The sequence below is a fragment of the Zingiber officinale genome, chromosome 6B (assembly GCF_018446385.1).
Source record: "Zingiber officinale cultivar Zhangliang chromosome 6B, Zo_v1.1, whole genome shotgun sequence".
Taxonomy (NCBI): Eukaryota; Viridiplantae; Streptophyta; class Magnoliopsida; order Zingiberales; family Zingiberaceae; genus Zingiber; species Zingiber officinale.
In genome coordinates, this window is record NC_055996.1 from 38354528 (window position 1) to 38366589 (window position 12062).

At 44.4% G+C, this 12062-nt stretch overlaps 1 protein-coding gene across 1 annotated transcript in view; it reads left to right on the top strand.

The window, feature by feature from the left end:
• Positions 1-597: 597 nt before the first annotated feature.
• The window catches only part of LOC121990921, a 31634-nt gene continuing 20169 nt past the window's right edge, over positions 598-12062 (top strand). The window contains exons 1-3 of the mRNA XM_042544970.1: positions 598-685; positions 749-1060; positions 1150-1225. Of these exons, the coding sequence (XP_042400904.1) occupies positions 785-1060; positions 1150-1225 (352 nt within the window). The 5' untranslated portion in view covers positions 598-685; positions 749-784. The remainder of the gene's footprint in view (positions 686-748; positions 1061-1149; positions 1226-12062) is intronic.

Consider the following 12062-nt stretch of genomic DNA (forward strand, 5'->3'; position numbering starts at 1 on the left):
CGATAAATTTTCACGACAAAATTCTACAATGATATTAGCGACAACAATAAATTATCTCTAATTAGTAACAAAATTAGTAATAAAAAAAATTATCGTAAAATTAGCAACTAAAAACTTTGATCGTAAAATCCATTATTAAAATATTATCATTGTAAAATTTGTTATAAATTAACAATGAATTTTAAATTTGTCATAAATATTATGACTAATTAAAATTTCATTTAAATTCATCCCAAAATTTAGGAATAAATTCAAAATTCATTCCAAATGAGGTCGTCCCTGTGTCGCAAAAAGCGTTTAAAAGCCCGACAAAGGTTTAAATGTAGGCAAAGTTGAGGAAAAACTCGGTAGCGGATTCCAATTGCTACCAAAAACGGCGTTTAACCAATCCGTAAACCTAATTTCCCCATCCCGATCTTTCTCCTTCGATTCCTCCATCCCGATCCTGATCTTTCTCTAACGTGCTGGTGATGTCTGCCGATGCTCTCCAGCACGCGGCGGCCAAGCGCCGCCTCGAGGCCACCTCTCCGTATGGCCGCGAGGCCGGCCGTGAGCTTAGACCGCCCACAAGCAGGGCTGGCCATGACCCCAGCCCGGCCGCGAGCTTCCTGGGCCTACGCTTCAACCTGGCCGCGACCTCCCTTCCCGGCTGCGATCTCCCTCCCTGCGCCTCTCCCTGAATGAGGTTGCAACACCAACAGACTTCTCCTTCACCACAAAAGTTTTCATTGTGAGCATGGATTTTCAGGGATTGGGCTCGAGCTGGAGCTCATTTGATGCTGCAATGGTGGGAGAGGAAGAATCCCAAGTCATGGCGCAATTGTTCGGTTCTCAGGAGATGTTTTGCTTTGATCACAGTTCTCACTGTGATCTTTTTGATTGGAACCAAGGCAGCTATGATGGCACCAGCTCTGCTAGTGTTCTTCCTCATGTAGCTGCCAATTATGCAGAAGATAACTACTTGATAAAAAATGGTGGACCTGCCTCCACTTTCACAAACCAAGAAGAGAAAGTTGAATGGCAAGGATGGCGACGATGTTTAGAAGTTCCTAAGAAGAAGGTGAGCATTTCCATTCCTTGTTTCAATTGCGAAGCATTGGTAATATACCAATTGTGTTGTGTATGATAAAAAATGATGTTGTTTCTTAGGGTTCTAAGAAGGGGAAGAATTCACTGTCCAAGAGGACCGAGAAGAGTGACGACAATGTTGGTGCAGCGGAGACCGGCAAGAGGGGGGTGAATTGCTGAAAACACAAACGAAAATACCCTCCTCGTACTTTCAACTCAGTTAGTGCAATAGTTAACAAAATAATAAAATAGTAAAAGAAAGACACAGAAGAATTAACCTGGTTACAACCAAGGAGGTTGTTAATCCAGGGCAATAGAAGCGCACTAAAAGAAACTCTCCTTTGCTGAAGGCGGAGAAGCCTTTTACACTTTCAAAAGCTCAGAACTATTGCTAGGAAACACTACAGATTGATTGCTTGAGTTGTCTATGAATTCCTAGCTCCAGGGGCCTTTTTATAGCTCCTGGAAAGTCTATCCCGAGGGTCCAAGGCGCCTCCAACAAGGTTTAAGGCGCCTCCAGCTAGGTCAGCGGATAAAACTTTATCCGTAGCGCAAACGGTCAAAACAGACTGTTGAAGGCGCCTTCATCAAGCCTGAAGGCGCCCTTGGAGGCGCCTTCAGCAAGCTTGATGGAGGCGCCTCCAAGCTGGCAGCTCAACATTCCAACTTGTTTCTTTGCTCCACTTTGACTTCCGACGCTCCGATCTTTTGGGTGATTGTGGCCAACCGAAATAGGGCTCACCCGAACCCAATTTCCGGCCTTCCTCGAGCAGCCTTCCGTCCCGGCTTAACGTCCCTCGAACGTCGCACACGCTCTTCACGCCCACCGGAGTACTCTTCCGCAGCTCTCTCGTCCTTCGGACGCACCGAGCCCGTCGGCTCCCTTCCCGTGCCGTCCTTCTCGCTAGCTGCGTCTTCCGCTCGACTTCCTGTGCTCCTAAGCTCCTGCACACTCAGACACAGGGATCAAACACAGCAGGACCTAACCAACTTGGTTGATCACATCAAAACTACCACGGGGTCCAACAATCTCCCCCTTTTTGATGTGCATCAACCCAAGTTCAAGTTAGGGTTAAAAATAGACATAAAAAGTAATTTTAAAGAAAAATTACTAAACTAACAAGTTTAAACATAATTTTTGCAATTAGTAAAATTGCAACACTTTTTATAAAAATAAAGGAAATTTTAAAATTTTCTAACTCCCCCTAAACATTTATAATAAAAGAAATTTTAAATTTATCTAACTCCCCCTAAACTTGTACTTTTCTCTCCCCCTTTGATCACAGCAAAAATGGGGTCTTAAGAATTTTCAAGTAAGATTGATGTTTTTGAAAATTTTCTCAGTTAAAAATGCTAAGTTAAAATAAATTTTCCAAAAAAATTTCTTAGTGAAAAAAAACTTAAGTAAATGTTCCAAAAATTTCTAGTAGAAAATTTCCAGTAGAAAAAGTCAAGTGAGTGAGCTTTTAGAATTTTCCAGCAGAAAATTTCTAACCCCAAAAAAAAATTAAGTTAGAAATTTTTTTTTTTTTTAAAAAAAATTTCTAAGGAATTTTTGTTTAATTTAACAAATATTTGATAAACTTTCAAAGCATTATTTAATTCTTGTTTAATGCTTTTCCAGAAAGTTAATTAAACATTTTCTTTCAATATTTTAGCTTCCAGGTTGTGGCGAGGCACTAGGCCTTCTTGGTTATTGGAGCAACAACCACTTCCTTAGACAAAGCTTCCATAGAGAATTTCAATGTTTAATTTTCTCACTTTAAGCTTTTAATTTTTGAAAAATTAATTAAGCACAGATTTTGGAACCCAATAGAGGTTCCTTCCTACAGGATTATTCAAAAATCTAGGGGGTACATAGTTTCTTGGTATTTTTCTAAGTTGACCTTGATGCTTTCTTATATACCAATTTAATTTACCATAAGTTCTAATTTTTGACTTTGGAAATTTCTTTAAGCATGCATCATTTTTCAATTTTTCAATTTCTAATTTTAAATTTTCATTTTCTGATTTTAGATGATCATACATTTCTAACGGGCATGCTCTTGCTAGGTTCAATTTTAGTTCAGCATTCTCTTTTTCTAATTGATCTAACTCTTTAGAAAGAGACTTGATAAATTTGAAAGATTGAGTTGGGGTTAGATTGCGTACCTTACTTACCTGGTCTGGTGACGCTCCCCTTTCACTGCTGCTTTCTTCTTCTGATGTTCCTCCCCCTTCATCGATGCTCATCTCTGAGCTTGAGTCTTCTTCCGGTTGATGGTTCGCCAATAGCGCTAACCCTGAGAATTCTTCGATGTCCGACTCAGAGGTTGACGAATCTGACCAAGTAGCCTTTAGATTCTTGTGCTTGGAGGGTTCTGGTTTCTTGTATTTTGGCTTTGCCCTTTCTTTCTCCTTTCTCTTTAGCTTTGGGCAGTCATCTTTGATGTGTCCCTCTTCATTGCAGTTGTAGCAGCGAACTGTCCTCTTTTTTCGATGATGTCTCTGCGATTTAAATTTATTAGTACTAAAAAACTTATTGAAGCGTCTTACCAGTAGTGCCGCTTCGGATTCGTCGACTGAGGCTTCGGAGTCAGAACTTTAAGGCAATGTTCTGACTTGTCTTCTCTGCTCCGTTGGGTTCTGAAACTCGAGATTCGTGAAGTTCAAAAGTGGAAAATAATTGTTCTAAAGTACTTACCTCGAGGTCCTTAGAGATGTAATACGCATCTACTAAGGAAGCCCACTCTGGAGTTCTAGGGAAGGCGTTGAGCGCATACCGGATAGAGTCCCGGTTAGTTACCTCTTCTCCAAGGTTCGTTAGTTGCATTATCAGCTCCTTGATTCTCGCTTGGAGTTGCGCTACCTTCTCACCTTGGTTCATCCGGAGGTTCGTTAACTGGTTCCGGAGGATGTCGCGCTTCGCTAGCTTCGCTTCGGAAGTACCTTCGTGAAGCTCCAGGAATTTCTCCCAGAGATCTTTCGCTGAGTCGTAGCTTCCGATTCGATTTACCTCCTGCGGCGGCAGCACACTGAGCAGGTGGAACTCTGCCTTTCCGTTGGCGACGAAATCGGCTTGCTCCTTCTAGCTCCATGTGTTTTCTTCTTTGTCTTTCGGCGTTGCAAAACCATATTTCATTGTAATAAGAATATCAAAATCGGTTTTAAAAAATACTTCCATTTTGCGCTTTCAGGTGGCGAAGTCTCCGTCAAACTTCGGGGGATGGATGTTTGCTCCGTCCATCGTCTTGATCGTAGTGCTTCAGTTGGCGGTTAGTCCTTCTGAGGCGATCAGGCTCTGATACCACTTGTTGGTGCAGCGGAGACCGGCAAGAGGGGGGTGAATTGCTGAAAACACAAACGAAAATACCCTCCTCGTACTTTCAACTCAGTTAGTGCAATATTTAACAAAATAATAAAACAGTAAAAGAAAGACACAGAAGAATTAACCTGGTTACAACCAAGGAGGTTGTTAATCCAGGGCAATAGAAGCGCACTAAAAGAAACTCTCCTTTGCTGAAGGCGGAGAAGCCTTTTACACTTTCAAAAGCTCAGAACTATTGCTAGGAAACACTACAGATTGATTGCTTGAGTTGTCTATGAATTCCTAGCTCCAGGGGCCTTTTTATAGCTCCTGGAAAGTCTATCCCGAGGGTCCAAGGCGCCTCCAACAAGGTTTAAGGCGCCTCCGCACGCAAATGGATAAAACTTATCAGTAGAAGGACAGACTATTGAAGGCGCCTTCATCAAGCCTGAAGGCGCCCTTGGAGGCGCCTTCAAGCTGGAGGCGCCTCCAAGCCTGATGGAGGCGCCTCCAAGCTGGCAGCTCAACATTCCAGCTTGTTTCTTTGCTCCACTTTGACTTCCGACGCTCCGATCTTTTGGGTGATTGCGGCCAACCGGAATAGGGCTCACCCGAACCCAATTCCCGGCCTTCTCCTCGAGCAGCCTTCCGTCCCAGCTTAACGTCCCTCGAACGTCGCGCACGCTCTTCACGCCCACCGGAGTACTCTTCCGCAGCTCTCTCGTCCTTCGGACGCACCGAGCCCGTCGGCTCCCTTCCCGTGCCGTCCTTCTCGCTAGCTGCGTCTTCTGCTCGACTTCCTGTGCTCCTAAGCTCCTGCACACTCAAACACAGGGATCAAACACAGCAGGACCTAACCAACTTGGTTGATCACATCAAAACTACCACGGGGTCCAACAGACAATGTGTAAGTATTTCGTGATAGTTTTAATGTGATCAACTAAGTAAAGTTAGGTAATGATAGTATTTAACTCTTGTGTCTAAGTTGCAGGAACATAGGAGTACAGGAAGTCAAGCGAAAGACGCAGTTAGCGAGAAGGACAACACGGGAGAGAGTCGACGAGCTCGGTGCATCCGAAGGATGAGGTGCTGCGGAAGAATACGCTGACGGACGAGAAGGAGGCGCACAACGTTTCCAAGGGATAAGAAGTCGCAATGAAGATTGCTTAAAGATTAAAAAATGGGTTCGGGCGAGTCCTATTGTAAAGCACGAAAAATTCCCGAATTTATTTTAGAATTATTCTATAATTTTTCTGGAATTTTTAGATATTTTTCCGGAATTTTCCTAGTAGCGGAAGTAGCAAAAATAATTAGAACCGCAAAATAGCTTAGGCAGGAATCGAACCCGAGACCTATGGTGTAAGGGATAATGCTAGTAACCAGTTGAACTCAGCAGGGCCGTGCTGAAAGAAAGAGGAACCAATTATATTTATATTAGAGATGGGTTCAATAATCCACTTAATATAAATTAATTACTTAAGTTGGGTTTGGTTTAATTTGGTTCGGCAGCCCTCTCCTCACAAAACCTCACGCCACCTTCTCCTCTCAAACCCTCACGCCGGCGCCCCTCTTCCTCCTCCTTCTCACGGCACACCAAGCCCCAAGGGCCAAGGGAACTTCTTCCGGCGAGATCTTCGATACGAGGACATTCCCCTTCGCGAGAAGAACACGTAGACGCGAGCGGATCGTCGCGAAGATCATCTCCACCGGAGTTCTAGCGAATAGAATCGTAAGAAATTACGAATAGGAGGTAAGAAACCCCTCACCTGCAGTATAATTGCTCTCGCTTGTTAGTTTTGGCGTTAGTTCAGTAATTTTACAGTTTTCAGTTTTAGGGTGTGCTTTTAGTGCACACCAAGCATTCGGTAGAATGCCCAGTTCAGAAGGATGCACCAATAGACGTCCTAACATCATGTAAAATATATTAGAAACATTTTATTTAGTTATTTATCAGTTATTACAGCTATATAGATCAGATATCCATTGGGTAGGCTCCCACAGTAGCCTCTAGGTTCAGATAACCTAGCTCTAGGTTCAGATAACGTAGCTCTAGGTTCAGATAACCTAGAATAGCAAAGTAAAATAAAACAGTATTCAGTATTTTACTTTTATTCAGTTGGCACTGTACTTGGATCAGATATCCATGGGTTGGACTCCCACAGTCGTCCCTAGGTTCAGATAACCTAGTAACCCTGCTGGATTCGGAACTTGCAATCCCGGGTCTCGTAGGGATGCGCGCACAGTAAGTACAGTTGCCAGGGCCCAACAGCATGTTTAGTATTTTCATCTATTATATGTATAGTTTTCAAATTTGAAACTAGAGAGGAGAACACTAATTTAGCTTTCAGTTCAGTCAGGTTCAGTTTACATGATTTGAGTTCATGTACAGATTTAGATATATGTATGACTAGTTCAGTTTCATGTTCAGTTTATATGCTATGCCATGTTTCAGTTCCAGTTTATGCTTTGTATGATACCATGCCATGCTTGCATATTCAGTATGTTTCAAACAGCATGATTTAAAAACCATACTCGCATCGTTGCATGTTTTTGTGAGGTAGATGGTTTCTTACTAAGCTCTTTAGCTTACTGGTACTACTTTTCTTATACTGCAGATACAGGTAAAAGAAAAGTGGACTAACGGAGGCTGGAGGACAATGCTATGGAGGTGTGTGTGTGCAAGGGGTTTGGAATAAAGATCCTTGGGGTCGAAACAGCTTAATTCCAGCATTTACGTTGTTAGTTTGTTTATAGTTTAATCCTTAGCTGGTTAAATGTTTTAATCCAGTAAAACTATGCACTATTCAGTTTGTTCAGTTTAGGACGCATGTAGGTTAATGTTAGATTATTTTTCATGTATCTAGAACCTATGTCTGTGAGTTGTGGTACGTTCCAGTGCCTGAAAGTTCTGAAATCAGAAACTCTGATTTCGTATCAGAGTTGGATCGGTCTGCCGACCGATCCGTTGCAGTATCAGGATCCTGGATCGGTCAGCCGACCGATCCAGAGGCATACAGTATGCTACTGTATGCTATCTGATCGGTCGTCCGACCGATCCAGCACCGAACAGAGAGCATCCAGCGTTTCCAGGTGCCTGGATCGGTCTGCAGACCGATCCAGACACACCTGGATCGGTCTGCCGACCGATCCAGCCTTTGCTGGATCGGTCCGCAGACCGATCCAGCAGGGCACAGAATCGTAGCAAGTTGATCGATCCGTGGATCGATCAGCAGCTAGCTGGGAAGTTAGTTCTGAGTTCCTAGCTCAGATGGGAGGTCAAGTATCCTCCTTAGCACATGTACACCAACCGGAAAGGGTCTTGAATCCTTCCTTATAACAGCATGGGTGTATCAGTTGTCAGATTAACCGAGTCAGTTAGTGAAATTTTATTTTACCCAGTTTTCCGCACAGTAGCTTTAGTAGTTAATGTAGCGATCCGGCTCACAGATTAGTACCCAGGAGTTGGGTCGTTACAGAGTGGTATCAGAGCAAGTTCCTTACTTCCTACACACACATCAGCATTGTGCCTACAGCTTCCAAGTAAGAACATCTCTCACCCAGTTTTGTTTCAGCTTTCATATCAGTTATATGTACTGTCATGTTTGCTTTCATGTTGATAGTTAATTAATTCATGTTTACAGTGATAGTATTTAACAAGTTACCAGTAGTTAACTATAACATGATAGCCTAGTTATATATATGTGTTCTCTGCTATTTAGAAAATGGTACGAGGACGTCCAGCTAAGAAAGCATCAGCGGCTGAGCCCCAAGATGAGTGTAGTTGATGCCTCCCCGGACCTTACAAGACTAATGGCTCACTGAAGAGCAGCGGAGATAGCCTCCTTAAAGGCTAACCAGCAGACTACTCCCCCAGTCACTCCAGTACCGAACCTCACGACTCCAGTAATCACAGAGGTAGTACCAGCTCAGCCTGCAGTACCAGTCCCAGTAGCCCCAGTAGCAGGGGCTAAGAGAGAAGCTTACCTTATCTAGTGGCAGAGAATTAAGCCCGAGAACTTCTCAAGCACCAGCGAACCATGGGATGCTCAGGCATGGTCTAAAACACTGGAAAGCACGATGGAACTTCTAGACTGGCCAGAGCACGAAAAGGTGAAGTGTGCCTCCTTCTGTTTAACAGGAGACACACGCATGTGGTGGGAGCGGATTAAACCGAAGTGGCCAGTAAACCAGATGACATGAGCCAACTTCGAGAAAGAATTCTTCGAGGAATTCTTTCACATGCAAGTCACGAACCGACACTATGACGAGTTTACAGAGTTTCGTCAGGGTAACCTATCAGTTCAGGAAGCCGTGAAGAAATTCAACAGGTTGGCCCGTCTGTGTCCAGAACTAGTCAGCTCAGAGAAGGAATGGGTACGGTTGATGCTGAAGATGCTCAGACCAGAGATCGCAATGAATGTGGCTAGTGGCGTTCATAGGCCACAAACCACAGAGGAGCTAGTGAGTAGTGCTCTGATCACTGAGCACTATCAGCACAGCATCACCCAGCAGAAGCAGGTTTTCACAGAGCCCAAGGGACAAGCTAGCTCAGGTACTCAGCAGAAACAACAGGGACATAGCTCCAACTGGAAGGGGAAACGCAAGGCAAGCAGTGACCCAAAAGGAGGACCAGCTGGAAAACATTCCAGACATCCCAAATGTACTACTTGTGGGAAACATCATCCAGGAGTTTGCCGCAAGGGTACGCGAGGTTGTTTTGAATGTGGACAGGAAGGGCACATGGCTAAGCAGTGCCCGAACAAGAACAGTCTTCCTCAGCCTCAGCCGATACAGTATGGAGCTCAGCCAGCGCAGCTACACCAGATGTATGCAGCCTTAGATGGTCCACAGATCAGTCAGGGCAGATTAGAAGCCCCCACAGCTAACACAAATGCCAGGATTTTCTCACTGACCAGAGAGGACGTAGCAAATGCCTCGACAGTTGTCACAGGTCAGATCAATATTTTACAGCATAATGCAACTGTCTTATTCGATACTGGGGCAACCCACTCTTATGTATCCAGGGCATTTGCCGAGAAATTAGCAACACCTCCAGAGGTACTCAATAGTCAGTTTCTGACAACACTACCCTCAGGAGACATTATGGCATCTACGCACTGGCTCAGAGCAGTGCCAGTCATTATAGCAGACAGAGAACTTTTTGGTGATCTGATAGTGCTAGAAATGACGGACTACGATGTCATCTTTGGAATGGATTTTCTGATCAGATACGACGCTTCTATAGAGTGCCGTAAACAGAAGGTCATATTCCAACCTGAAGCAGGAGTACAGTTTGAGTACATGGGAAAACCAAAGAGAAAAGCCAGGAAGTTTCTCTCAGCACTGAAAGCACAGCAGCTAATGGATTCAGGATGCATGGGATTTTTAGCAAATGTAGTCAACACCAGCCAGGACAAGAACCAACAGCTATCAGAGGTTCGAGTCGTTTGTGACTACCCAGCAGTCTTCCCTGAAGAGCTACCAGGCTTAGCACCAGACAGGGAGATTGAATTTGAGATAGAGCTCATTCCCGGCACAAATCCAATTTCCAAGGCACCGTACCGCATGGCTCCAGCAGAACTGAAGGAACTTCAGGAGCAATTACAGGAGCTTCTTGACAAGGGTTTCATACGCCCTAGTCACTCACCATGGGGAGCACCTGTGTTGTTCGTGAAGAAGAAGGATGGAAGCATGCACCTATGCATAGACTACCGTGCCTTGAACCAGGTCACAATTAAAAACAGGTACCCTCTCCCCAGGATAGATGACCTGTTTGATCAGCTAAAGGGAGCCACAGTGTTCTCAAAAATTGACCTCAGATCAGGATATCACCAGGTTAGAGTCAAGAAAGGTGATATACCTAAAACAGCTTTCAGGACCAGATACGGACATTATGAGTTCGTAGTCATGCCTTTCGGCGTGACAAATGCTCCAGCTACTTTCATGGACCTCATGAACAGAGTATTCAGAGAATACTTAGACAAGTTTGTCATCGTGTTCATCGATGACATTCTTATCTATTCAAGCACTCAGGAGGACCATGCAGAGCATCTGAAGATAGTACAGCTGTACGCCAAATTCACGAAATGTGAATTTTGGCTAGAACAAGTAGCCTTTCTAGGTCACATCATCTCCAAGGATGGTGTTATGGTAGATCCCAGAAGATAGAAGCGATAAATCGGATGAGACCCAAGAACGCGGTGAAATCGAAGCTTTACGGGATTAGCGGGCTACTAGAAATCGTAGAGGACTTCTCCAGGATAGCCTCCCCACCGACTCTCACCGGAAAGAACAAGAAATTTCGGTGGACGGAGGACTCAGCTTCAGTGAACTAAAACGGAGATTGACCAATGCTCCTATTTTAGCTATACCAGAAACCACGGCGACATCTACAGTGATGCCTCTAAATTGGGATTAGGAGCAGTACTGATGCAGCAGGGCAAGGTGATCGCCTATGCCTCCAGACAACTCAAGGATTATGAGAGGAACTATCCTACTCACGACCTTGAGCTTGCAGTAGTGGTGTTCGCTCTCAAGATTTGGAGACATTATTTGTACGGAGCTCAGTGCAGAGTATATACAGATCATCAAAGTCTGAAGTATTTCTTTACTCAGAAGGATCTGAATATGCGACAGCGCAGATGGTTAGAGCTGGTCAAGGATTATGACATAGATATCCTCTACCATCCAGGGAAAGCTAATAAGGTAGCAGACGCACTCAGCAGGAAGTCCAGTGCCACCTTATTATCTTTGGCAGCTATGTCACCACCCCTAAGGAAAGAGATTACAGCTTTTAGTCTCGAGCTTATAGTCGGGCAGCTTTCCACTATGTCCTTAGCATCTACCTTGCTTGATGATATCCAGACAGCTCAGGAGCAGGATACTGAAATCCAGAAAATCAAGCAAGGGCTAGCAGAATCAGGAAATGGAGAGTTCAGAGTGTCCGCCAGTGGGGTAGTGTACTGTGGTGACAGACTTTGTGTTCCAGACCAGGAGGAACTACGAAAATAGATTCTAGACGAGGCTCACAGGACTCCCTATGCGATGCATCCTGGTTCCACCAAAATGTATCAGGATCTAAAGAAACGATTTTGGTGGCCTGGGATGAAGCGAGATATCGCAAGATACGTCAGCATCTGTCTAACCTGTCAGCGGGTTAAGGCAGAACATCAACGACTAGGAGGAGTTCTGCAGCCGATCTAAATTCCAGAATGGAAGTGGGAGGATATCTCTATGGACTTCATAGTGGGATTACCCAGAACCACGAATGGTTTTGATGCCATCTGGGTAATAGTCGACAGGTTGACTAAATCAGCCCACTTCTTAGCTATTAGAATATCCTATTCCATGGAGCAGCTAGCTCAGTTGTATCTCAAGGAGATTGTCAGGCTGCATGGAGTCCCACGAACCATTATATCAGACAGAGACAGCAGATTTACATCACACTTCTGGAAGTGTGTACAGTCAGCTATGGGCACCCAGTTAAAATTCAGCACAGCCTTCCATCCTCAGACAGATGGTCAGACGGAGCGAGTAAATCAGGTACTCGAAGATATGCTCCGAGCTTGTGCCCTAGATTTCAAGGGAAGTTGGTGCAAATATCTGAGTCTAGCAGAATTTGCATACAACAACAGTTATCAGGCCACTATCGGCATGGCACCTTATGAGGCACTCTATGGGCGGAGGTGCAGATCACCAATCTGCTGGT